The sequence below is a fragment of the Panthera onca genome, chromosome A2 (assembly GCF_046562875.1).
Source record: "Panthera onca isolate mPanOnc1 chromosome A2, mPanOnc1 haplotype 2, whole genome shotgun sequence".
Taxonomy (NCBI): Eukaryota; Metazoa; Chordata; class Mammalia; order Carnivora; family Felidae; genus Panthera; species Panthera onca.
Genome location: NC_138340.1, coordinates 721,091 through 748,102, shown reverse-complemented (window position 1 = coordinate 748,102; position 27,012 = coordinate 721,091). Strand labels below are relative to the sequence as shown.

The 27,012-nt window shown below is 66.2% G+C and overlaps 1 protein-coding gene across 1 annotated transcript; it reads right to left on the bottom strand.

Moving 5' to 3' along the window:
• Positions 1-10,634: 10,634 nt before the first annotated feature.
• EFNA2 (ephrin A2) lies at positions 10,635-26,890 on the bottom strand. Its single transcript, XM_078443735.2, has 5 exons — positions 26,313-26,890; positions 24,476-25,504; positions 14,687-15,000; positions 12,533-12,598; positions 10,635-11,965 (listed from the first exon to the last, which is right to left on the bottom strand). Exons 2-5 carry the CDS (start codon positions 25,318-25,320, stop codon positions 11,844-11,846), a joined length of 1,347 nt encoding a protein of 448 aa, XP_078299861.2. The 5' UTR covers positions 25,321-25,504; positions 26,313-26,890; the 3' UTR covers positions 10,635-11,843.
• Positions 26,891-27,012: the final 122 nt, after the last annotated feature.

Below are 27,012 nucleotides of genomic sequence, written 5' to 3'. Positions count from 1 at the left end.
TGAGTTGGGACCAAACCCAGCTCTGCCACCCACCCAGTAGCCCTGGCCGGCAGCCTCGTCCCTGTGGCCTCCCGTTTCTTCCCTTACAAAGTGGGTGTGTGATGACAGGGGGGCTGTGAGGTTCCAGGGAGGTGAGGCAGGTGGAGCCCATAGGTCAAGGTTTGTATGCAGTAGGTGCTCAATAACTGTCGGCTGTTATCATTGGGTAATATCATCACCAAGCTCCACCCGCCCGCCCCTCTGCTCCTCTTTACTTACCTGCTTCCGGCACGTGGGCCTCCTGTGCTCTCCCGGGGCCTGTGTTCCTTGCTGCCTCAGGGCCTTTGCACAGGCAATTCCCCCGGCAGGAAAGCCCTACACACCACCTGACCCTGATTAATTCAAGTTTTTCCACGTTGGTTCCCACTGGGTTCCTGGCATTCAACCCGGGATCCGGTACACAGTTGGCGCTCCAGAAACGCACAAGGTTGGCTGAGAGCAGAGCTGGCCCCAGACTGCCCTTCCCCCCCCCCCATCCCATCATTCTGGGGAAACTGAGGCCCGGAAAGGGGCAGCAACAGCAGAGCCCTCTTGTCACCAGACAGGTCCCGGGATCTAGCAGGGGAGGTCGGGGACGTCACCGCTTCCTCCTCCTCAACCCGAGCCCCCAAGGAGGGTTGGCTGCAGAGGCAGGGCCCAGGCCAAATTGAAATTGATTGTGGGGAACAGCTCGGCAGGGTGGAACAGACACGTGGCCGCCGGGGAGCACAGGGGCACCCGAGCGTGCGAACGCATTCCGGCCAGCAACAGAGCACGGCTTAATCTTCAGTGGAAGCTTCTAGCGGCGGCCCCCAAGGGGCGGGGAGGTGAGGGGCTACGTTGCCGCGGCAGAAGCAAGGACACCACCCTCCCTCCATTCATTCACCCGGGCCTCTCTTCCCGGAGAGCCCTGACTCTGCCGGTCTTAGCTCCTCCCCGGCCAGCCCTGCGGTGGCAGTGGAGGCAGAGAGGTGCCATCCAGCAGCCCCCTGAGGCGGATCTAGTAGTGCCTGCTGTGTGCCTGGCCCTGGGCTCAGCCCGGTTAATGTGGCTCCTTGTGTGATCTTCCTCACCCTCTCTGTCCACTGGGGAGGCCCAGAGAGGAGAGAGCTGGCCCAAGGAAGGGGAGCTGAGAGGTGAGCCCAGGTCACCAAGCTCGGTGGCCAGGCCTTGTGCAGGTGGGAAAAACCGTCTTGAAGACAGTGGGAGCCATGGAGGACTGTAGAGCAGGGGAGGGCGGAGGTGGGAAAGTTCCTCCCTGTACTTCAGGGGAGTGACTCCTGGAGCCCTCTTAGAGGGGTCACCTAGGCCACGTACCCCCATAGCCATCCCCTGCCCCAGAAGTTCCCACTGAGGCACAGAGCCAGGTAGAGGCCAGATGCCCCCCATGGCGATAGGCTCCCTTCCAGGCAGGTCAGGCCGGACCTCCTGGAACGTCCCGTTTTGAGGCTCAGAGACGGCAGCTGTTGGCCCAGCGGTCACCCAGCCTGCCGGTGGCAGGGACCTGATTCCAGCCCGATTCCCCCCCGGGGCCTGGGGGCTTCTGAGAGCTCTGCCTGCCCTCAGTTTCTCCTGTGGGCTCCGCGGGGTGGTGACCAGACACGTGGCCAACGGGGCAGCTACGTTCCCCTGAAGCCCCTGCGACCCTCACCCGGAAGCCCCCCTCGGCGCCTGGGGCGGGGGGTCAGGCCCGGCCCCGCTCTCAGGGCCCCTCCCAGTGAGGGCCTCAGCCCAGGATTAGGGGGCCGGGGTCGGGGGTCAACAGTATTTGCTGCTGCGCCTTTCAGGCGGCGAGCGGATCCGTTCTCCCTGCCGCCTCGCATTTCCCGGACAAAGGGTCGGTGGGGCGCCTGGGCGGAGGGGCGGCCGAGCACCCCTGGGAAAGGCCTCCGTGCCCCCCGCCGCCTCTGCCCACACAGCCCCCCTTCAGCCCTGAGCGGGCGCACCCATGCCACAGACGGGGAAACTGAGCCCGGAGAGGGCTGGAGCGCGGCCCCACGCGGGCCGCGGCTGCTTCGTGCCGGCCTTGGCCGCGGCTCGGTGGCCGGCGACGGGCGGCGCGGTTCAGCACCCGGGGCGCTGTCCGCGGCGGGGGGCGGGGCCGGGCGCAGACAAAGGCGCGCAGGCGGGGCCCGCGGGGGCGCGTTCCGCTCGTCAGCGTCGGTTCCACTTGAGTCCATCCTGGACAGGCTGGGTAATCCCTCCCCCGGCCACTGCTGGGCCGTGACGGCTTGAAGGGGCCCGGCGGGCCTGACTGACGGCCGGGAGGGGGGAGCGGGGCCCCCCAACATCCTCCCTCCAATCCCCACCCCCACCCCCCCACCCCCCGCCCCCCCGTGCTGGGAACAGCTTCCAGCCATCCGTGGTGGTGACAATGGGGAAACCGAGTCATGGGGAGGCGCGAACATCCGCTCACATCACACGGCGAGAGCTGGGCAGCCCAGCGAGGCCCGGAACCACCTGGGTCGGCCTTGCTGGGACCTCCCCACTCCCACTGGTCACACAATGTCACCTGGGCCTAGAGGGCTCTGGGGGCCCGGGCCCAGGAATCGCTCACCTCCTGTTCACTCCCCAGCCCCCGAGCGGCAGGTTCACACGGGTGGCTGGACCAGAGACAGACCAGGGGCCCGGGGAGGGCCCGCCAGCTGCTGCCCCCAGCCCCATAGGAACGGCTGCGGCGCAGGGCCGGGCGGGCCTCCCCACACACCTGGGTGCCTGGAAGGGTTTCCGCAGGTGGAACTGGCATCCCAGGGGGAGGGAATCACTGGCAGGATAATTAGGGGGCGTGTAGACCTTGAGGGTTGGATGGGACTGGGGGAGCGGGGGGGGGGGGGGGGGCGGCAAGCTGGGGAAACTGAGCCCCTGAGGGAAGTAGGGTCGATGTTCCCACAACAGATTCTGAGGGAGGCCAGGACCCTTGGGCTAACCCCCCCCCCCCCAGGGCCCCCTGTGACCCTCAGGAGGAGACACAAAATCCCTTTCTGCCAGCGCCTCCTCCCAGCCCAGCCTCTGCTCAGGCTGGGCCTCCACCTGGGGCTCCTGGGACTCGGGGTGGGAGGTACGGGCACAGCCACCGTGCCCAGGGATCCCGCGCCTCCCCTGGGGGCTCCTCCTGGGCTGGGGGCGGGGCTCGCTGGCAGCTTTGTGGGGGCAAACGCCCCCGTCTGTGGTTCCCGATCTTTCAGACCATCCAGGCCACCTTGCCACCTCGGTGTGCCTCAAAGGGGGCAGCAGCAGGTGGGGACCGAGGCCACCGCTGGACAGGGGTGCGCTCTGGGGCGCCCCGCGTGCACCCCGGCTGGGGTGCTGGGTGAGGCTCCTCCGCTCTGGGTCTCGGCCTGTTGGGACTTCGGTTTCCCCATCTATAAAATGGGTGCTGTCTTCTGCAGAGGAAGACCTCTCTCCCTCTGCCCCGACTCCCGGGGACCGCTCCCCACAACCCCCGAGAGACCCTGCTCCGTTAATCCACCAGCCGGCCCTCGCCTCGGTTTCCCCTCCCGGTGGCCTAATCCCTGGATTGTCAGAGGCTGGTTTTACATACATTTAGAGGCTTTTCATAATAGATTTACTGGGCCCCAGAACGGCCCTTGCTGCCTGGCGATTAGCTGCTCCTTAATTGAAAACTCCCTTCCCACTCCTCCGCCCCTACGGGCCAAGCTCCGGCAGAGGGAAGGGGCCAGGGAGGACCCCACAGCAGTGTGGGCCCCAACGGCGCCTCCCCTGCGTGCTTGAATGGGGTCTCCCTGGCGTCCAACATGATGGGGGGGTGTGGGGGGAGGGGGGGCGCAACCAGGGGCTCCCAAGGAGGGTCTGCAGCTGATCCCCGCCCCTGAGGGGCCGAGCCAGGACCCAAACCTGGTCTGTGCCCTGCCACAGCACTCGGTGGCGGGGCAGAGTGTCCCCTGTTCGGATGGGGGCACGTGACTTACCCAGGGGCCCCCAGCTGAGGAGCTGGCCTCGCCCCAACCTGGGCCTGTGGGACCCCTGGACTCCACATCACGTCCTGATCCCCTAAGTGTCTCCCCAAGTGCCCAGCAGGCTGCAGGGCTGTGGGAACGTCCACCAACAGGAGTGGGGACAGTCAGAGAATGAAAACGGAGCCAGTGATGTTTCCCCACCCCTCCACCACTGGCCCCCCGCCCCCCAGCCATCGCTGCCAGGTCCCCAACCGGGCGATTTAATTCTGCTTGTCACCAGGATGTGGGCCGGGTTTATTTATCTGGTGTATATATGTATTTTAATTTAAAGATCTGCCAGCCAGCATAGCTGACTCCTGCGGTGCCCCCGCTGCCCCCCTTATCAGAGAGAGGCTGTTCCCCGCCAACCCCCCCCCATGCCAGGCATGCCCTAAGGAGTGAACAGTGGAGAATGAGGCCAGCACCTCCAGTCTCTCCCAGTTGGAGTGAAAGAGCACTCGATTCAGAGTCCATGCACAAAACACTGAGTCATTCAACAAACATTCGCTGAGGGCCCTGACTTTGTGCCAGACGGTGGGGCCGCACAGGGAGGGGGGTACCAAAAGGGCCACTCTTATGGGGGCAACTAGTCAGGTCATCAAGAACCCCAGGCTCTGGGGTCCTCTGGCTGGCCCTGTCTGAAGAGCATGTGACTCTTGCTTCCCCGGTTGTGAGTTCGAGCCCCATGTTGGGTGTAGACATTACTCAAATAAATAAACTTTAAAAAAAAAAAAAAAAAAAGGGAACCCCAGGCTCTGAGCTCCCACCTTGTGCCTCTACAGCACCGTTTTCCAGATGAGCAAACTGGGGGCTCGTCCACGGTAGGGGGGCCAGGGCTGTGCTGGAACCTGGAATTTGTCTCGGCCAGGGCAGCACCTAACCTCTCCGTGCCTCAGTTTCGTGGGTGTGAGGGATGATGCTAATGACGCCCCCCAGGGTGCGGGGCTCCGCAGCAGGCACCTCGTTAACACTCAGGCCGCACAGGGGAGCAGAGATATTGCAAACCATAATTCTGGTGCCCGGCAGGGGAGGGGCGGAGCGGGGCAGGCAACGGCGCAGAGAGGGTCCTGAACCCCCTTCTGCCAGAGGCCAGTGGGCCTTGCCAAGCAGGCCCCAAAGAGAGGCCTTTGGGGGGTGCCTGCCCCCCCCCCCCCCCACGCGGCAGGGCAATCACAGGCTCTCATCTTTGCCGCCCATGAAGACAGTCCGGCCGTCCCGCCCCCCGCCCCAGGCCTGCCGGCTCCTCAGAGCCCACACTGAATCCACATCGTAAGGATTATTCCAGACTGCCTGTGCTGCCCACCGGGGCTGCTGGGGCGGGAGGCTGGACTGAGGACATCAGGCCCTCCCCCATCCCCCCCCCCCCCCCAGCTAATGGGCCAGGGGCAGCGGGGTGCCAGCTGTGGGGCCTGGGACTGGGCGCGACCCTCCTCTGGCCTCAGCCTTCCCATCTGTGAAATGGGTCTGAGACGGGTTTCCTCTGCGGAGCAGAAGGGTAAACCGGGGGAGGGAGGTCCCACTGGAGGAAGGCGGGGTTGGGGCGGGACCCAGTTTCCTCGAGGCTGGCCCGGACCGGCCTCCCCCGCCGCCTCCTCGCCTCCCCAGAGACAGGAGCGCACGCCCGCCGGCCCGCCGCAGTCTGTAAATGGGGAAACTGAGGTCCCGGGCGAGGAGCTGGGACCCGAATGCGGAGCGCAGGGAACAACAGAGGGCCCGGTGGGGAACCAGCGCGGGAAGAAGCACGGAGGCGGGAAGAGGGGGCTTGGGGGAGGCCCCGCGGGAGGGACCTGGGGGCGCGGGGCGGGGCGGGGGGTCCGGGCCCTGTGTTCCGGGCGTGGGGTGCGGGGCGCGGGCGGTTCCTGGCCTCCCCGCCTGTCTCAGGCTCAAGGCCTTTTCCGGAGGGGCGCCCCGGGCCCCCTGCCAGCCCCCCGCCTCCACCCGCGCCGCTGCTCCCGGCCGCAGGAGGCTTTTAAGCACTTAGAGCCTGCAAACCGGCGCGGGGGAGGCGGCCGGGGAGGAGTCTTGGCGGGGGAGGGGGTGGGGGCTCGGGGAAGCGCCAACCGCAACCCACAGCCCCTCACCCCTCGCGGCCCCCCTGCGCCCCATCAGTGCGCCCCCTCGGGAGCTGGGGTTTGAGAGGCCACGGGGAGGAGGGTCCTGGGAAATAACTTTTCTGGATCTCCCCTGGAAGCGTCCCCCACCCTGGGAGCCGGGCCAGCGCCCCAGGCCCAGAGGGCAAGGCCGCACCGCCTGTGGGGTGGTCTGGACCAGAATCACAGCACGGGGTGGGGGGTGGGGGGTGTCTGGACCGGAACCACAGCCGGGCTCCCGGGTCCCTAAACCCCAACCCGCACAGCACATCAGAGCTTCAGGGAGAGGGAGGCCCCAGGGGTCCCCAACACAGGGACCCAAGGAATGTTTCCTGGCTGCTGGGGGAGTGGGGGGACCTCTGATCTCATGCCCTGGGCTGCCCCAGGCCAAATCCTGATCCCACAGAGGCCCGGGGTCACCCTGGACTCACTCCAAGGGCCAGTGGGGCCTGGCGGGGGGGGGGGGGGGGGGGGGGGGGGGCCTGTGTCCCATGTGCTCAGGAGAGCCGCCTCCCCGACCACTCGGTGCCCCCCGAAGACTGCATTGTCCATGAGGCCCCCGGCCTCTCAGCCTGTTTCTCCATCAGCCGGGTGGGTCAGTACACAGCCCCCCCCCCCCCCCCCCCCGAGTTTCTCCCAACCTCTGGCCGCAGCGGGAGGGGGCTCACCCCTAACAGCCCGGTCTCTGGCCCCTGAGCAACCCTGAGGTCCCAGTAAGTGTGGAGACGGCCAGCGGGGGGCACTGCGGGGGTTCTGCACCAGCAGGTGAGGGTGGGGGTGCAGGTCCCGGTGCCCGGCAGCCCCCACCCTCCAGAGTGCATTCCTCTTGGCTTCCAGTCCTGCCCCACTGGCTCCCCCGCCCCCTCCTCTGCAGCCCCCCCCCCACAGCCTCCCCTGCGGTCCCCCCGCCCCCCACAGCCTCCACCGCAGCCTGGGCTGTGCATCAGTGTGGTCTCTGTGCCTTTGTGCTGGACCTGCCATCTGCCCCGTGCTTGGCGCTCAGGCCCCTCCCCCTCCGGCCCCTCCCCCTCCGGCCCCTCCCCCTCAGGCCCACACCCCCTGCCCCAGCCCCATGACCTGGCCGAGTTGCCCTAGTAGCGATGCCTGCGGCCCAGCAGCTGGGGTCGGGGACCTGGAGGGGACACTCTGCCCTGCTGGCCACACCTGCCTGGCTGCGTCCACTTAATTTCCGGCTTGCGTGGCTCCTCGGGGGCTTCTGGGCTGTGAACTTGCTTTTTTCCTTGTCCATCAGTGGCCGCCTGGCCACCTGCAGCCTGGATCAGGGGCGCCAACCATGGCCTGAAAGTCCCCCAGATATTGGGGGGGGGGGACTTTGCGAAGGCCACGCAGACCCAGGAAGGGCCCAGCACTGACCGCTGCACACAGTAGGTGCACACTTACTGCTCGTTGGGGGCGCCGACGCTGGCATTGGGAGCACCATCCGTGTGTTACGTTCTGTCTGCTAATCACGCAGCTGCCTCATCCATTCATTCATTCATTCATTCATCAACAAGAATTCACTGAGCACCTACTGTGTACCCGGCATATTCTAGGCACTGAGGACGCAGTGACAACCAGGACAGACAAAATTCCACACCCTCAGGGAGCTGACAGTCTAGAGGAGGAGACAGACAAGATCTGGGGCCTTGAGGAGCAAGGGAGGGGGAGGGAGGGAAGCTAATTGGGAAGGTGCAGGCAAGGCAGTGGCCCTGGGGGGGGGGGGGGGGCGCACCCAGAGAGGCGGGGAGGAGCTGGGGTGAGGACCTTCCTTGAAGCGGGATACAGGAGCATGGGCTTCCAGCTGTGTCACGGGACCCCTAAAATCAGGGGGTCCCCGTCAGCCCTGAGTGCGAGGGGCACTGGGGCCTTGCGGCTTTTTCCCCAGTGGAGATGGAGAGGGGCAACCAGGCCCCCATCCTGAGGCTGAGGCCTGACCCCCCCCCCCCCAAAGCAATACAACAGCAAATCTAACCGGGTGCTCACGGCAAGGAGATACGCCTCCATCCCAGAGCAGCCGGAAGTGCTGGGGGGACTTCAGGACGCCCCCTCCCCACCTCCCAGACCCCCTCCCCGTGGCGGGGCACCCGGGCACCCCGGGAGGGAAATCGAGTCCCCTCTGCTCAGGGGCCCGCATACAGACGGCTGCCCAGGGGGCCTGCAGAGAGGCCGGGGTGGGGGCCACAGGGTCAGGGTCCCCACTGTGCACAACGCAGCCCCTCCTCGTGTTGACGGTGGCCCCTGAGGCAGTGGATGGTGGCCAGTGACCCAGGCCCTGAACGCAAGTGTCCAGTGGTAAGGGGCGTGCGTGGGCGAGAGCGGCTGGGGGTTCCTCTGCACACGCGTGTACGTGCCTGTGCACGTAGCAGATGACAAGCCCAAGGGGGGCCTCCCAAGTGTGGGCACTGGGTCCGGTGATGACCAAGGACTGGCCCTGCCCCCTGGGAACTCCCAGTCTCCGGGGGAGAACAGGGAAGAATCAGAAATGCCACATTGGGGGGGGGGGGGGGGAGTGGCCACTCGGCCAGGGACGTCGAGAGAGGACGTGACCTAATCTGAAAGGTCTCAGGGAGGGAGCGGACCAGTGATCGGTGACCTGCGGGAAGGGTACACGACCCAGGGGAACAACATGTGCCAAGACCCTGAGGTGGAACAAAGCTATTTTTGTCCTTACCCATCCGAGGTCCTTTTGTGCTAAAACTTTGTCTTAAAAAACTGGAAGTGCCTTAAACGTCCATAAGCTGGTGCCTAGATAAACAAAATGTGATATATCCACGCATGGGAACGTCCCTCGGCCGCGAGCAGGAGCGAGGTTCCCACCCCCGCCGCCCCGCAGACGGACCCCGAACACGCGACGCTCAGGGAGGGAACCCGACACGGGAGGCCACGCGGGGTGTGAGTCCGCGTGTGTGGAACGTCCGGGACGGGCTCATCCACGGACGGGAAGGGGGCTCGTGGGGGATGGGGGATGGGGGGTGACGGGTGATAGGGGCGGGGCTTCCTTTGGAGTGATGGAATTGGAGAGAGGTGATGGTTGCACCGCTCTGTGAACGTACTAGAAATTGTGGAATTGTACTTAATTTTTTGTTAATTTTTAAAAATGTCTTATTACTTATTTTTGAGAGACAGAACACGGGTGGCGGGAGGGGCAGAGACAGAGGGAGGCACAGACCCCGAAGCAGGCTCCAGGCTCCGAGCGGTCAGCACGGAGCTCGATGCGGGGCTCGAGCCCACAAGCCACGAGATCGTGACCGGAGCCGAGGTCGGACGCTTAACCGACCGAGCCCCCCGAGCGCCTGGATTGTACTTGAAATGGAAGGATGGTGTGCTATGTGAATTATATCTCAGTAAGTTCTTTTGAAATAAGAAAATTAAGGTCACTTGCTAAGATCCCGCCCCACGATCCCCGCATTGAGTCCTCCCTCGGGTTCCCTCCCCGCGACGCGGGGTCTGGGGGAAAACAGCCGCGGGGGGGGCAGGCCTCCCCCCTACCTGAGCCTCGGGGTCCTCGCTGCGGAGTGGGGGATCCTCAGGGTGCGCAGCTCGGGCGTCACCGTCCATCCGGGGACACCGGGCAGGGCGGGCGGGGCGCACACAGGGGTCTTTGTGCGGCTACACTGGCTTCATTAAGAGGCAGGTCCTGTCGTGGGGCCCAGCTCGGCCGAATTAATTAGCGGACAGCCTTTCCTCCCCGCTAATTGTGCCCCAGACGCTGGGTCTCGGACGTACCACCGAGGCGACAAGCATCTGAGAGGGTCTGCTGGGTGGCCCCCAGCCTCTCTGCCCCCACCTGGGGCCAGGCTGGGGTGAAGGCCCCTGCGACCCCAGCCCCGGACACGTGCCTTTTGCAAAGCCAGAAAGGGACCGTGAGGCAACAGATGGGGCGCCTGGGTGGCTCAGCCCCTTCAGCGTCCAACTCTTGATTTCGGCTCAGGTCACGCTCGCACGGTTCCTGGGTTTGCGCCCCGCGTCGGGGTGCTTGGGATTCTCTCTCTCTGCCCCTCCCCGCACGCTCTTTCTCTCAAAATAAATAAACGTAAAATTTTAAAAAAAGAAAAGAAAAGAAACGGACAGACCCCACCCTGGCCTGGTCAGTTAGGGAAACTGAGTCACGCGGCGGTAGAGCTTGGCTACACGGATGTCATAGGATTTGATCGGACCCTACAAGACCCGTCACGGGACGGGAGGATTCGCGCCCCAAGCGGACGATGGGGCAGGAGGCCCTGAGCAGCCCTGGGGGTCCTGGCATCCCAATGGGCCCCTGCTATATACTCGCAGCCAGCCAGGCTCCCCTCTCCCCCTCCCAGCTGCCCCAGGGAGCAGAGGACTTGCTTCCATCTGTCAGAGGGGGAAACTGAGGCCCACGGAGGGCAGTGGAGGATACAGCACCCCGTGAAACGTCCATCCCAGGGCCCAGCCTCCGAACAAGCGAAGGAGCCGTCACGACTGATCCCGGAGGGCCCTCGAAGACGCCTCTGCCTGGCAGATTCCAGACCCGACTCCAAATTATTATCCGAGTGCCCCTCCCGATCCGGGCCGAGGGCCCCAGACACACATGCACATCCTCGAAGTTTACGCTCATTTTATTATAAAAAAATACAGAATCCAAAGTTGATTGTAATGGAGGGGGGGGTCCCGGTCGCCAGCTCCAGGCGTGACGCCACCACCCGCCCACGATGCCCCCTACAAAAGCCCCCCACCCGGCATCCAGGAGCCGTCTCCTGGTGGCCTCGCACCGTATATATTTATATATAATATATATAAAACACAGATCAGGAAAGGCGGGTAGGAAATATGAAATCTGTATAAATGCGGTTTGCTTCTTTAAAGTGTCGGGGGGGTGTCTTTTCTTGGTGGTGGCCCCCGTGTTTCCTTTTGTCCTGTTTTCTTTTCTCTTACAAACGTTATTAGTTCGGAGAGTAGGGGCAGGGGCTCCGACAGACACACGAGCTTATTGCGAAGTGCGGCTTCTACTCTAAAAAGTCCCCCCACCCCCCCCACCAAAATAAAAGTGCCCCCCTCCCGTGAAGGGGTAAGAAAAAAAGAAACTTTCCAGGCCATCCTTAGGAATACAGTAAAAATAAATCACAGTATATACTTGCTGGCTCTATTTACAGAAATGTCACGTCTTCTGGGCCTCGGGGGCGAGCGGGTGAGGCTGGGGGGACCGGGCGGGGCCTAAGCGGTTCTAAGACGTGGGGGCAGGGGCTCTGATGGGGCCAGGGCTCCACACGGGGGCTCTCTGGTGAGGCACCCTGGAGGGAGGAGGTGGGGGGGGAGTGGGGAGTGGGGGGTGGGGGGTGGGGGGGGTCTGAGGTGGGCTCTGATCCCTGGGCTGGAATTAGGGGCACGCATCCCCGGCCCCTTCCGTCTCAGACCGGCCTGTCCCAGGGCACCTGGAGGGTCGACCAGACCAGGGGTCTCCCGATCCCCGTGCCCCGGGGGGGCCAGGGACCCACGCAGCATCCACTCTGTCTCCTTCCCAAAGTTACCGGCAACAGCGAGGAATAAATTAAATTAAAAACTCAAGTCTTTCTGATTCCGCCGTAAAAGAAAAGCCCTAGCGAGAGGTTCGTGGGCTCTCCGGCACCCTGGAAGGAATGGCTTGGCCGGGAGGCTGGACAGACACCCGGCCTCTCAGGCATCAGGGCCTTTAGCCGCGCCCCCCAGGGCTGGCCCTGGGGCGGTGGACAGCCCCCCCCTGCCTGGCAGGGCAGCACCAGTCGTGGGAGAAACGGAGTCTCTAGCTGGTCTCTAGGCGGGGCATCCAGGTGGGCCGGGACTAGGAGCCCAGGAGGGTCCACAGCACAGGGACGGTGCTGAGGACCAGCTGGCAGGCGCCCAAGCCACTGCACGAGTTATTGCTGGTGAAGATGGGCTCCGGGGCCTCGTACAGGGTCTCGTCTGGGGGGACACGGAGGCAGGATGGTCAGCAGGTGGCCCCCCTCCCCACGGGGCTGCCCCCCCACGCCCACAGTCTGCCTCAGCTGTCCCTCCCCGACCCGGAGATTTCTGTCCATCTCGGTCGGGGCTGTGCCTTTTGTGCAGAGCATGGCAAACAGCGGGTGCCAAACGCGTGTCCGGCGCCTGGGTGAAGTCACAAGGCTGCGGAGACCCCCCCCCCTTCTCTGCGTGTGGCTTTGATGTTTCAAGAGCTCAGAACGTGGGCCCTTTGGCCTATCTTGGGGCACCTCCCTGGTGTTCACTCTTGGATGAAGGGAGCCACGGCCTCAGCAGAGGGCCCGGTCACGGACTTCACCCTCAGCCCCGAAGGTCTGAAATGCCGTCCTCGTTCACACGTGAGGAAACTGAGGCTCGGGGTCAGGAGCCGCCCCCGCCATCGCTGAGGTTGAGGGACTCCCCGGGCTGTGTTGGGACCACCCCCTGGCTCTGCCGAGCCGTCCGTGGGCTCTGTGGGCTCGGGACACAAGGGTGGGGGGTGAAACCCTGCACGATGCCCCGAGCACTTACTGGCTGGCCGCACGTAAACCTTCAGCCTCAGGCAGGGTCGGTCCACAGCATTGGGCGGTGTGGCAGCTGGAAGAGAGGGGGGTGGGGGTTGTGGAGTAGGGGGCTCTCAGTGCCAGAGACCTCCTGGGGCTACATCCCCTTCCCCACGCTGGTAACTCGACCCTGACCCAAGGCTACGGGAGGTTCCGCCCTTAAAACTCCTAACCACACCTCAAAGCCCTAGACACAATGCCCTCTATTTCCCAGAAGCCCTCCCGCATACTTCCCCTGCCCCTCCCTTTGCTGAACCCCGACCCCAGAGACTGGGGGTGCCTGTGTCTGGTTCCACGTCACCCCAAGGCAGCACACAGCAAAGTTCGAAGGTGTTGAATGAAAATGTTTTTAACCAGTCAGAAAAAAAAAAAAAATCAGTGTCACCAAATGACTGATCTGGGATCGAATACCTGCTCTCTGGTGTCTGTGGGCAACTCACCCCCTATCTGGGCCTCGTGCGTCACACAGTGAGTGCTCTGGAAATGATTACTTCCATCTGGGAGCTCCCAGAAGCCAGTCACCCCTGGGAGACAGGCTATGCGCCCACCTCGCGCGGAGAGGGACGCACCCTGCTGGAGGTCACAGGGAGGCCGAAGCGTTAGGTCCCCGCGCCTCCAATTCCACCTTTCCTGCTCCCTGCCTCTCGGCCCACACGGCCCACGGAAGCTCCCGGAGGGGCCGGGGTCACACCACAGCGGTGAGTCATGCGGGAGGCGGCCTGGGGACCCGGGTAGGGAGGGGAAGGAGGCCTGAAGCCCAGTGGGGGCCACGGGGGTTCACGTGTGACAACGGCACGGGCACACCCCCCCCACCCCGTGTGCACGACGCGGCACACGGACACGCTCAGGCCTGTCCCCCTGTCCTCCTGGTGGCCACTGCCTCTGCCCGCCCCCCAGAAGCCCCTCACGCTGGAAGATGAAGACAAAAAAGCGTGGAATAAAAATAACATTCGTCATAGAGTAATTGCAATAATTATCTTTATGAAACTCCCGTCCTGGAAAGAAAAATGTAATTTTTCTCATATTACGAGGCCTTAATTTAAACACCTTCTCCCTTCCTCCACCCGCTTCTTCCTTGAATTAAAAGGAAAAAAAAAATCCAAGTAGAGCGGAAAGAACGAAGCCTCACAGAGTTTAATGTGACGCAGCGGGAAGGAGGGTAGCGAGGGGCTGCGTCTCCCCACAGCCCCAGGGGCGGACCCCGCGCCCCACCTGGCTCCCTGTGGGCCCCCACGAGGCCGAGAGATGGGGATCTCCGTGCCCCTTGGGGTCGCAGTGGCTCTGGAGAGGCATCAGCCCCACACCAACGCGGGCTCCCCGATGCCCCCATGCCGGTGGGGACAACGCCTAGACTCCCGCGTTCCTGGCTAAGTCCCTGCAGAGTAACGGGCTGCCAAGGGCACAGCAGCGTCCTGTCCCCAGACCCTGCCATTGGCACTTTAGGGGGAGGAAGAAGGATGCCCCTGGAATCCCTCCCCCCTCCCATGTGCAGCAGAGCCAGGGACAGCCTCCCTCAGCCCCCCCCACTCGCCCCGCGGGGCTGTGCCTGAGGGTCCCCAAGCCCTGAAAAGCAGCTCCCACAGTCCTCGGGGGATCTTGGGCCAGGTGGGCCTGGTGGGGGGGAGATGGTGGGGGAGGGTGGCCGGGGGAGGGCCTGGGAGCTCCCTGCCCAAGCCAGGGTGTGATGGGCAGAACCCGAGCTCTGCCTTCGCCCCTGGCTTTGACCATGCTCCCCTCCCCCACCAGAGTCCCTACACCCGTTTCCCTGGCTGGGGGGGGGGGGGGGGGCAGTGACCACCCCTGATCTCGGTGCCCGCAAGTTGATGGTGGAGCCCAAAGGCCCAGTGGCTTGATCCAGAGACAGGTCACAGAGGGGCATCTGCGGGTCTGTGACCTCAGCCCCACTCTGAGCCTCAGTTTCCCCATCTGAAAATGGGAACTCTACAGAGTGAGGCCTCTGGGGCTGGCGAGAAGAATGATTCCATTCAAGCGCTTGACCCGGGAGACACAGAGGCCAAGGCTGGGCCAGACCCCACCCCCCCTGCACCCCCGGCCCCCCTCGTGCATCCCCCCCGGCCCCCCTCCTGCACCCCCGGCCCCCCCCCCCCGCCCCCGCACTCACAGATGTAGTAGTACTCGTGTCCCGGACGGAACTCGAAGCCGAGGGAGAAGGGCGTGAAGAGCTGGAACTTCTCCGAGAACTTGAGCGGCCCCCCGGGCGCCGCGGGCCGGTTGCACTCCCAGCGCTTGAAGCCGCGCTGCCGGTGGTCGCAGGACGCGTGGCCCTCGCCGTTGACCATGTACAGCACGTAGTGCTCCATGCGCTCGGCCGGCGGCAGCGGCGCCCCGTAGTGCGGGCAGTAGATGTCCAGGTAGTCGTTGATGCTGACCTCCACCGTGTAGCCCCCGCCGTCGTCCGCCGCGCCCGCGTGGAACCTGGGCCCCGCGGTCCGCGCGCGGGGAGGGGGGGGGGCGGGGAGCACGAGGGGCGCCGGGTCAGCGCCGGCGGTTGCGGGCCGGGGGCGGGGCCGGCGCGGGCCCACGTGCCCCACCCCCTCCCCCTCCCCCCCAGGCCGCCCGAGCCTCCCGCCCGCCCGCCCGCCCGCCACGAGGCGGCCGTCGGGGGAGGAGGGGCGGTCGCCTCGCCGGGCATTCTGGGTAACCGCATGCAACGCGGCAGGTGCGGAGCCCCCGGGACCCAGCCTCCCTCCCGTAGGCCGCGCGTCCGGGCCCTTCCGTGACGGGGCCGGCACAAGCTGCCCCCGCTCCCCGTTACGAAGTCCCTCTCCAAATAAACGTTACTGCTTGACTGCCACGTCCCCTCCTCCAGGCAGCCCCCAGGCTGCCCACCACAGGCAGCCGCCGTACCTCTTCCTCGGCAGATCTGACTGCCAAGGCGGCACAGGTGGGTGGGGCCTGGAGCTGGGTGTTCTGGACCCCTCTCCTAGCGTCAGTTTCCTTGCGGGGGGGGGGGGGGGGGGCAGGGTTTGGCGTGAAGGTCGCCCCAGCCCAGCTCAGAGGTGCTCTGGGTTCCGCCCCCAGCCTCAACTCCTTACGTCCAGTGTGACTCCAGCAAGTCCGGGGATCTCCCTCCAGGGCCTCTGCGACTTGACAATTGCCCCCCAACCTCCCGGTCACCTCACCAGGTTCCCCCACCCCTGCCGCCTCCGCCCCTCAGCCCCGCTTCCCAGCCTTTGCCCTGGAGGTCCCAACTGTCAGGCAGCCTGTGCACGCAGCCTTGGGGAGCCCCCCCAGACCCAGCTTCGTCTGGCAAGGATGGAGGTCAGCTCCCCCCACCATCACCGCCTCGGGCCACAGCGACAGGAGCCCTTAGATCTCCCGGACGCGGTCTCCTGGGTCCCTGTCATGTAAACGCAGCCTGGACCGAGGAGGGACAAGGGGGCCTCCGGAGAGGAGCTTTATTAGCACATAAAAGGCCTAAAAGCAGAGGAGGGGTGGGAAGCCCCTTCTCCCTCTCCGTACGGGCATGGAAACTGAGGCCCAGTGAGGGTCGACAGCAGAAGGGGCCCAGGCTGCTTGGACCCCAGCTTGGCCACGCCACGCCTCTGTGGCCCAGTCCGCGGGAGGGAGCCGAGGTGCGGCCCCCATGCCGGGCAACTGGGGGGGGGGGCAGGATTATCAGCCGGGATTGGCTGCCCCCCTGCAGCCCGGAGGCTCTGCGCCAGGTCGGGGCGGCTCCGGGGACCCCAGAGGGGGGAGTGAGGCAGCGGGAGACCTTGCTCACTCGTGCCTCAGGTTTCCCAACCTGACCCAGGAGATCTCGTGGGGATGTCAAGTCTGCGGCTGAGGCGCAGACTCCCGAGAATTCCAGCTCGGAGAGTCGGAGGGAGCAGACTCACCTCCAGCCCTTCCCTGCTCTCGGACCGCCCAGGAATGGGGGGCTCTGCCCACCCCCACAGAAGTGGGACGCTGTTTGCAGATTCAGTGAATACAGCAGAGAGACTCAGGGAGTGGAGGTCAGTTGGGGGCTGCAGGTAGTTCTGTGTTCAGGCTCGGGCTTGCACCCAGCTAGGTCTTGTGGTTCATTCTCGTCTCAAGCCTCAGTTTCCAACTCTGTACAGTGGGGACAGTCCTTGAGAACACCAGTCGTGTACATAGCAGGCCCTGCACAGAGGCAGGGCAGCCCAAAGTCAGGCTGGGACAGGGTCAGGGTCAGGCTCACAGCAGGGTCAGGCTGGGACCAGGGTCAGGCTAGGTCAGGGTCAGGCTCACAGCAGGGCCAGGGTCAGGACCAGGGTCAGGCTCAAAGCAGGGTCAGGGTCAGGCTGGGACAGGGACAGGGTCAGGCTGGGGTAGGGTCAGGCTGGAGCAGAGTCAGGGTCAGGCTCACAGCAGGGCCAGGCTGGGGCAGGGTCAGGCTGGGACAGGATCAGGCTGGAGCAGGGTCAGGGCCAGGCTGGGGCAGGGCCAGGCTGAGACAGGGTCAGGGTCAGGCTTGGACAAGGTCAGGATCAGGCTGGGATAGGGACAGGGTCAGGCTCACAGCAGGGTCAGGATGGGACCAGGGTCAGGCTAGGTCAGGGTCAGGCTCACAGCAGGGTCAGACTGGGACCAGGGTCAGGCTAGGTCAGGGTCAGGCTCACAGCAGGGCCAGGGTCAGGCTGGGACAGGGACAGGGTCAGGCTGGGGTAGGGTCAGGCTGGAGCAGAGTCAGGGTCAGGCTCACAGCAGGGCCAAGCTGGGACCAGGGTCGGGCTAGGTCAGGGTCAGGCTCACAGCAGGGCCAGGGTCAGGACCAGGGTCAGGCTCAAAGCAGGGTCAGGGTCAGGCTGGGACAGGGACAGGGTCAGGCTCACAGCAGGGCCAGGCTGGGACCAGGGTCAGGCTAGGTCAGGGTCACAGCAGGGCCAGGCTGGGACCAGGGTCAGGCTAGGTCAGGGTCAGGCTCACAGCAGGGCCAGGGTCAGGACCAGGGTCAGGCTCAAAGCAGGGTCAGGGTCAGGCTGGGACAGGGACAGGGTCAGGCTGGGGTAGGGTCAGGCTCATAGCAGGGTCAGGCTGGGGCAGGGTTAGGCAGCGACCGTGCCCATCCCTTGGGCTGCCCCTCGGCTGGCCAAGCACGGGTGTCTCACGGACTGGCTGTGTTCTCTGGCCGCTTGGGCGAGATCGATGCAAAAGCCACTCCAGGCTTTTTCAAAAGTCGTTTTCGCTCCTTCCCAGCCCATTGAAAGCCCCATTGATCAGCCAATCGATGACAGCCGTGGCCAAGCGCCTGCCAGGACCACCCAGGCCCGACCCTGCAGGGGAGGTGGAGGTGGGGAAACCACGGTGTGGGGGGAGGGGGCGTACAGGACCGGCCGCCGTGCAGGCCCCGGCCCCCTCTGGTCCTCAGTTTCCCCTCTCCTCCCTGGCCTCTGCTGCAGGGATGTATGCTCAGCCTGAAAGGGAAGAGCTCAGCTCTCTGCGGAGCCTCGCAAGACGAATGGACTCGAGGGTGGGGCTGCCGGGGCATCGCCGACTCCCCACCCCACCCCTGCCCGTGCTTCTCCATGGTGTCTGCCTCCCCTGCGCTGGACCAATATCTTGTTCTCCTCTCCCGTTTAATCTCCCGAAAAACGTCCAAAAGCGAGGCTGCTTTGCTGGCTCAGAGGCTGGATGCTTGGGCCCTGCCAGGCGGGCCAGGCTCCTGGCCTCCCCCAATCCGGGGCTCGCTTTTCTGAGTGTAAATCAGACCCACTGACTCGCTGACTCAGAGCTCCCCCATCACTCAGAATAAAACCCACGGTCCTCCCGGGTCACGAGGCCCGTATGGCCTCACTGTTCCCACCCAAGTTGTCCCCCATCTGCCCCCAGCTCACTCCTTCCAGCCACACCAGCCTTCTGGCTGCTCCGGTTCCCACCCCAGGGCCTTTGCATGTGCTCCTCTGCCCAGCCTGCTCTCTCCCGCCTCCTCCACCTCATCACATATCTCATTCCAACATTGTCATATTTTTACCTTTACACAGTCTGCTGTCTGTCCCCCCCCCCCCTCGACCCCGGACCCTGGGGGCCAGCCTCCTTCTCCACCCCTTTCCCTCACTGCCGGCACAGGCCTCGTGCACAGTGCCTCCGCACGTTTGTTGATCAAACAAAGGCCAAAGACTCAAGGTCTTTGAGGTGCCAGAGTCACAGGGAGCAGACAGTGACCCACACATGGGGTGAGGACCCCTGGCAGGTGCGTCCCAGAAGAAGCCCCCACCCCCCCAGCTCTGGCTGCCTAAGCGGACCATTGTTTTCCCCTCCCCGGCTCTAAAATAGCGATGGCCTTGCTGCGTTGGCATTTCCCGGTTCCAAGTTGGCGGGCAAACCAGGGGCGGGCGCCTGGCCCCTACTCAGGGTGGCGCCTGTGCGGGGGAAGGGCCCAACCCCAAAACCAAGCCGGTGCAAGCAAGACAAAGCTTTCATTTTCTCCATTAGTGAGGAAGCCTGATATGCAAATGCTCCATGGGAGCAACAGAGAGAGATAAAAACTCTCACTAAGGGGTTAATGACTGACTTGGGACGGGTTCCCAGACAGAGGGCTCCTGAGGCTTTCAGACGTACAGCCCTTCCCCTCCCGTGCCACACCTTCACCCCCACTCTCGTTCACCCTGCCGGCTGCTGCCAACGTGCATTCCTCCAGGCAGCCCTCCCAGCCCCTGGCGGACCCGAGCCTGCCCGCCAAACCCACCCCTACCCCGCAGCCGCAGGGGCAGCTAATTAGCTCCAATCGGGCCATTGTCAAGTCATTAGACGCTAATAGCAAAGCAACTAATTAGGAGTCTCGCCCAAAATGGGAGTGGGGAGGGCTGTGCCACCCCCCCCCAGACTAGAAGTTGAGGCAGGGGTGAGGCGCCAGCAAGCTGAAGCCCACCCTGCCAGCTGCACTTGGGACCAGCTCCCTGGTCTGAACCCAATCACGCCGCCTAGTGACCAAGACCCCAGGGAAGGACACACCCAGGCGGGCCCTGGGTGGGCAGCAGGGTCCCGAGGCCCAGGCCGGGGCAGGGTCAGCCCCTCCCCACCGCCATCCCCGGCGAGGCCCAAGACCTCGGCACGCACCCCCAGCTTTCTGAGGGGTCGAGAAGACATTCCCCCACCTGAGGCCTGGCCACCTTCCTTCTGCTGCGGCGAGGGGTTTGGGGGTGGGGGGGGGAGCTCCGGTGCTGGGGGGAGCCTCAGAGAAACCCGGGCCCCCAGGTGGTGCGGGGTCAGCCTCGGGGAGGCTGTGTGCGGAGGGGGTGGGTAACTGAAGCAACGACCTGACCCCGGAGCTGAAGCCAGAGGTCAGCCCCGCCTCTGGGCCCCGGGGTCAGCAGCACACAGGACGTGGCTGTCCTGGAACCCCCCCCCCGCCCCCACCCCCCAGTGTCCTTAGCCGGCCTTGGACGCAGCAGCCTCTAGGACTGGGGACAGCCCGACCGGCCCGCCTTCCCCGGAGCCATGGGTGAGTCACTGTCTCCGGGTCCGTGAAAGGGAGGCATAATGGGGTGGGCAGACCGGACGGGTGCGTGGCTGTGGCTGGGCCGGCCGAGGGGGCAACTTGGCTCGTGTAGTGAACAGAGCCGGAGCCGCTTGAAACCAAAATCCCCAGGTCCAACAGGGCGACCGAGGCGTGGCGGCCGAGCCCCCAGAGCGCAAGAGAGCAGGCATGGGGGCGAGACCCCGGCCAGGGCTGGCCTGCCAAAGTGTGGCTGACGTGGGGACCGAGCTGTGCCGGTGCACCTAGCTGTCATCCGTGTGGAGGCCAAGACGTGGCATGGGGTCCGGGGGTGTGGGGGGGGGGGCACAGCCGAGCCCTCCCCCTGGACCCATCTCCAAAGGAGAAAAGTCCCCCCAAAGCCACGCCACGGGGCAAGGCTGGCCGCGTCTCCCGCTCCTGAGGGTAAGAAGAGGGGTGCCGGCCTGGCTTAGGGGTTGCGGGACGGGCCGATGGAAGGAGACGGCCGGGCCCTCAGAAACACCGCCCCCCCAGACCCCGTGAACGCATGTGCTGCCCCAAGAACCACGTCCACGGGTGACCCCGAGGGGCCCGCAGACCTCACGGAGACGTGTGGGGAGGCCCGGAGGTCAGAGCTGCCAGAGCCAACGCAGGCACAGCGCCCCAAGGGGAGGCACCGAGGCTGGGGACAGGGAAGGCCCGGCTGCCCATCAGACCCCAGAGGCAGACCCGGACAGAAGTTGCCCAGGCCCGTAGTGGGGGGAGTGGGGGGGGGGCGGCCCTCAGAACTGCCCCCCCCCCCGCCCCCTCAGCTGTTTCTCGCCCTGTCCTTCGGGCTGGACCGTCGCTGTCCATGCAGATTTGGGGTCCAGCCCCAGAAGCCCCTGTGTTCACCGGCAGGAGCTGCCTCGGTTTCCCTCTCTGTCGGGGACGTCTGAGCCCCTGGGGTCACGCCGGGGCCTTGCCCGGCCACAAGGGCCCTGCCACCGTCTGCTGACCGCCACACCTGTCAGCCCCCACTTACGGAGACGCGGAGGCTCCGGGAAGCCCAGCCGCCTGCCTGAGCTCGGGCCCGGGCTCCCCGCGGCACCCCCGGGCCCCACCCTCGGGCCCCGGGTGCCCAGACCCAAGCGGTCTCGCCCTCCAAGCTCTGAAAGCCAGGCAGACTGACCTCTCTCGAACAAAACCAAAAACCCTCCTACAGCAAAATATGGCATCACCCGGTCAAAGCCACTTCTCCCCGGGCCGCGGGCAGGGCTGCAGCGCCACGGGGACCAGGGAGGCCCGACGCCTCCACCGTGGGAAAGACCCTCTCCGGTCGCCATTTTCCTACCTGCACCCCCACACGCGGAAGCACACGCAGCCCCCTTCAAACGCTCCCCCGGCCCCGAGCCTCCCGGTGCGGGTTTGTTCCGGGCCCACAGCCCCCGCCCGCATCGGCACCACGCACACGGGCAGGCCCGCGCTCGCCACTCGCGTGGGGGACTCGGGGACAGCGGGCGCCCTGCACAGTCCCCCGGCGAGGACCCACCCGGCTCGAGGAGGGGACAGAGGAGGAGAGCCAGCCGTGCCGCCATCGCCGGAACCGTCCGCCCCCTCACCGGGGGCCCTGGGACGGCCGGGGCCGGGCCGCACGCGCGGCCACACGCGTGCCCTCCGCTCACAGATGCGCTAAAGACACACGTGTGCGCCCCCCGCACACACACACACACACACACACACACACACCCCGTCCTCCCCGGTGCAGACACGCACACGCGGACGGGCACGCGCACCCCCGGGCACGCGCATTCCACGCGCAGACACGCCGTGCGAACACGTGCACGCACTCTGGCACAATCACGCACGCGCGTGTGCAAACATGCCAGAGCCGGGAGGCACATGCGTCACCCTGCCACGCAGGCGTGTGTGTGAGCGACCCCTGCACGCCGCGGGAAAGAGCACGCGAGTGCACGCGGCGACACAGGCGGAGACACAGAAGCCTGAGCCGGAGGCGCGCCGACCTTCCCCACACACACAGCACGAGCCCCCCGCGGCGGCACACGCGGCCCCGCCGGAGGGCCCAGTCCCACCCGGCCGCGGACAGGTGCAAGGACCAGGGAGGGGCCGGCGCGCGGCCGGCGTGCGGGGGTGACCCGCCTGCGGGTGGCTGACCCGGACAGCGGGGCCCCACCCTGCCGCGGCGGTGACGGTGGGTGCGGGGCTCGCTCGGCCACGTCCACCAGCCGCGTGTGCGCAGGAAATGCGCTGCGCGGCAGGAGGATGTGCCTGGGAAAACAGAGCCACGTACTTATTACCTTGGTGCAGGTACGAGGCCGGCCCGGGCACGCGTGGCCGGCCTCACCGCGCCACTGCCTGTCCGTTCCCCACAGGAGCACACCCGTCCCTCCAGCTCCTGCACGACCGCCTGCCCCCCACCCCAGTGTGCCCAGCCCTCGCTCTGACCCCTTCCCTGCTGTGCCTTTTGTGTGCGCCCCTTCTCTTGGGCACCCCCCCCCCCATCTCCTCCACCTGCCGCCGCACCGATCCGTTACTAACCCAGCCGGGTCTCTCGTCTCTACCCGCGGGACTGCTGCCAGCTCCAGGCCTGCTCGCGGACCCTGCACCTCTGCCCTGGGCAGCCGCCCCCGGGGAAATCACCATTCCTGGGTGCCCTTGGACCCGAGGCCCGACACCGCCCCTCCTCCCGTGTCCGACACGCACCCTGTCACCGGCTGCAGGTTCCAGGCCAGCCGGCCCCGGGGCAGCGAACCTCCCGAGAGGTCCCTGGGCCACCGAGGCCCTCGGGCAGCTGGTCGGAACAGGACTGTCAGGTCAGCAGCAGGAGGCGCTCGGGTGTGAGGCCAGAGCCGGGCACCTGGGGCTGCCTCGTCCCCCCCCCCCCCCCCCGCCCCCGGCCGGGATCCTGTCCACAGCCCTGTGGCAGGTGGGGCGGCAGGCGGCCCCAACCACCCCCTTCCGTCCCCATTCGAGGCTCCTCGTGTGTTTGGCGTTTGCTAGAACAAAGGACAGGCCATGCCTGGGACGGAGATTCCAAAGCTGAAACCAAAAACTTGGGCCGGGGAGGCGCTGCCCGCTGGGCTCCCCTGCTCGGCCGCAGGGAAGAGCCTTAATCAAACCCACATGTGACCAGCAGGGCAAGGCGGCCAGGGAACCCGCTCCGCGGTGGCCTGACTGTCCCTGTGCAGCCCGGGGTCTCGGCCCTCAGCCCCGGGGCCCAACCCCACAGCTGAGCAACTGAGGGGGGCGTCTGGGTGCGCTCCCTGCCCCCCACGGCAGGACAGTGGCTACGCTTGTCCCAGAGCCTGCCTCAAAGACGGCCCTTTATGCAACTTTCTGCCCGACAGTAACGGGATGGCAGAGGACAGTGAGGGTGTCTTGACCGGCACTTGAAAGGGAGAGAAAGTGACCAGTGGCAGAGGGGCAGGAAGCAGAGAGGCTGGCCTCCTCACTCCCATGCGCAGCCCAGCCGGCCCTGGGAACGCCGTGGGAGCCTGGGTGCTGGGGCTGACCCCTCGGAGTGCTGGGCTCCAAACCCCATCTCCCGTGGGCCCCCCGGCCTTGGAGAGCCGGTGGTGGCCCAGAGGCTTCTGCAGATATCCAGGACGTGGTCAGTTACCAGCAAACTTTTCTCAGTCGGATTAGCCGGGACTCCGGCTGCCCCCCAAACTGCACTTAGCGCTGGGCGCCGAAGGGGTTGCGCGGGCGGCCAGGACACCGCAGCCAGGCGTAGCAGGCTGGGCACGAGGCCACCTGGGTCCCGACCTCCGCTCCTCTCCCCTCACCGTGACCTTGAGCCAGCCACGCGTGCATTCTGTGCCTCAGTTTCCCTATCAGCACCGGGAGGACGGGAGAGGATGCCGCCAGGCCAAGACTCCCAGGACCGCTCCTGGGTGCCTCAGTCTCCCCACCTCTACAAAGCTAGGACCTTGGGCCCCCTGGAGCGAAGACTGTCCTGGTTTGGTAGGGAGGAACAGATCAACTTCCCCGAGTTCACGTGGGGACCCACCCGCAGGACGCGCCCACGGACCCCTTGCCCCGGGGGGAGGGGGAGGCCGCGGTCCCCACCCGGCACAGTTCGGCGATGAGGTTCCCCGGGGGATCTCCACGAACTCCGACGCCGGCAGGCGTCCCCGGAGAGGCCCCCAGGATGGGGGACCCCCAAGTCCGGGAAAGGAACTCGGGGCCGCCCAGCTTCGGAGGGTCCCCCCCGAACTCCGGGGGCTGGCGGCGCTCTGGGCGCGCAGGGCGTCCGGTGGGGCGCCCTGCGCGTGTGCGGGGGGCAGGATGCACGAGGAGCGGGAGCGCCCCGAACTCCGGGGCGCCGGAACTCCCTGGGGGCTCCCGCCGGGGCCCGCCGGCGCCCCCCGCCCCCGCCCCCGAGGCGGAGCGCGCTCGGGGGCCGCCCAGAGCCCGGGGCGCGGAGGCCCGGCCGGGGCGGGGGGCGCCCGGGGCCCCCGGCGCCGCCTCCCCGCGCGCGGCCGCGCTCACCTGGGGTTGCTGCGGTTCCAGTAGACGGCGTAGCGGTCCGAGTTGGCGCGGGCGGCGTCCTCGGCGCGCGCGAAGGGCGGCGGCGGCGGCGGCAGCGGCAGCAGCAGCAGCAGCAGCGGCAGCAGCGGGCGCTGCGCGGGCGCCATGGCCCCGGTCCGGCCGCCGCGCTCGCCTGGCCGCCGCCTGCCAGCGGTCTCCGCCTCCTCCGCCGCCGCCGCCGCCGAGCGGGCGGGCTCGGGGCGGGCGGGAGGAGGGCGCGCCGGCGCTTGGAGATCCCCGGCCGCCCCCCCCCGCCCGTGCGCGCGCGACCTCGGGCGCCGAGAAGGCAGGCGGCGGGCGGGCGGGGCGCCGGGGGTCCTCCCCGGGCGCCGGCCCCCCGGCCGCGCGGACTCTCGCAGCGCGGGCCGCCGCCGCAGCCGCCGGGGAGGGGCCGGGGCTCCGGCCTTTGTCCCGCCCGAGCGCCGGGAGGGCCGCGGGCGCCCCCTCCTGCCGTGCCCCGGCCACGCGGGGGCCGGGCGGGGGTGGGGGGATGGCCCCCCTCCTGCCTCCGCCGCGCCCACCCCACCCCCCACCCCGGGCCAGACCGTCCCCGACTCGTCCCTCGTCCCTCCCGGTGGGGCTGCCTGCCGTGGGCAGCCCTGGGGTCCTGCCCCCCTCCCCGCCCCCCCCCCCCCCCGGAGACGCCCAACTCCGGGGGGCCTCGAGCCACCACCGCCGCCCCCATCATCCTCACAAGGGTCCCCTGCGCTCCTCTCCCTCAGGACAGCAAGGCGGTCTGCGGAGCCTGGCCCCCGGGACAGGAGGAGGCACAGAGACGACTCACCCCCTCTCCGTCCCACCGTCATTCAGTCATTCCAACCCAGACCCCAAATCCTAACCTCGGCGAGCTAACCGGCTTCATGCTTCCCTGTTCCTCCTGGGCAGGTGTTTTCGGCACATGCTGGCCCGAGTGCAAAGGCTGGTCCACCACTGCCTCCCTGGGGGACCTCAGGGCAGTCACTTGTCCTCTGTGGGCCTCTGTTTCCTCTCCTGGGAAATGGAGCAACAGTCTCTGCTTCAGCTCCTGAGCGTGGGAGGCACAGAACAGGTGCCCACTACACAAGGGATCCGCCCGAGCCACGCAGGGTGGGATCCAAGCCGCCCAAGGTAGGATCCAGGCCAACAGCAGATGAAGTCCATACACAGATGAAATCCGACCCGGGAGCAAGACAGAGAAGGGCATCCGGGCACAGTGCACGGCTTCAGCGGAGGCCCAGAGTGGTGGCTCCTGGGGAGCTCACTGGGGACCTGTTCCTTCGTTTTCCGGTCTTATGCATGCCACAGCCTCTGTCACCAGACTCTGAGTTTATAGAGGTACTCTGTCACCAAGTGCCGGCTGGAAACTGCCAGTGGTGCCCAGCTGGGGTCCACCTCTCTGGATTTGTTTCACTTGCCCAGGCCTGGTGAGAGTGAGACCAGAGCCCTTGAACTAGAAGGTCCCCACGGGAGGGAATGTCGCAGGTCCTCGTAACAGGAACCATTAGAGGCCAGAGACCGGCAAACTAACCTTCACCCCAGCAAAGTGGATGGACCCACGTCAGCCACGTCCCTCCAGGGTGTTGGGGGGCACACGCCACACGACGCCTGAGTTTCTGCCCCCTACCCCTTCCCAACCTTTGCTCAGGCTGTGCCCTGAGAGTACCTCCCTTTTTTGTGCCATTCAAATTCTGATCATCCATCAAGGCCGGTCCCTGCCCGTGCTTCCCGCCCCGCCCCCCACGCCCCCGCCACGAGGAGGTTCTCGGTCCTCTGTCCCCTGGAGAACTCAGCCTGCCTGTCCTGGGTGTTGTTCTCTTACCTGACTGCGGGTACCCGAGTCCCAGGGCTGGCCCTTCAAATAGACTCTCCGGATGCCCCTGGCGTGAGGGCCTGGGCTTCCAGCAACACGGGCCCAGCTCAGCCCAGGATGACGGGTCTGGCCCTTTGGAGAGCACAAGGGTGGTGGCGGCCCCCAGTGAGGAAGTCCCCCTTACACAGCTACGGAGGTGGAGCCTGGCCCAGCCCAGTGTCCTGCCTTCTGGAAGCTGCCACTGTTGTCCCACTTGATGGGACCTCACAGTTGGGGCTGGGGTCTCTTCTGTCAAAGCCAGCAGGACGTGAGCCTGCAGGGGGTCAGGGAAACAGAAAGGGCACACCACACAGGGAGGACGCCTCGGCGAAGGCCCAGCAATGGGGCTGCTCATTTGCATGCAGGGGCCACCAAGGCAAGAGCCGCCACTGCCGCTGCCGAGCGGATTTGAGCTGAAGCTCTGTTTTCCTTCTGTTCTTGTCTCTCTCTCAAGGTCAGAGCCAGAGCAGGGACAGGAACAAAGGCGCGCGTCCCCCATTCAACCTCCCTGCGCCCGCCGGCCGCTCCTGGAGGCGGGGCCCTGGGGAGGGGAGGGCAGGGCAGCTCCAAGGCCTGGCCCCAGGCAAGGTGGAGGTGGGGGCACAGGACCCGCTGCTCCAGGGGACTCCTGCCCCGCGGGAGGGGGGGGGCACTGTGGGCACCTAGGAGG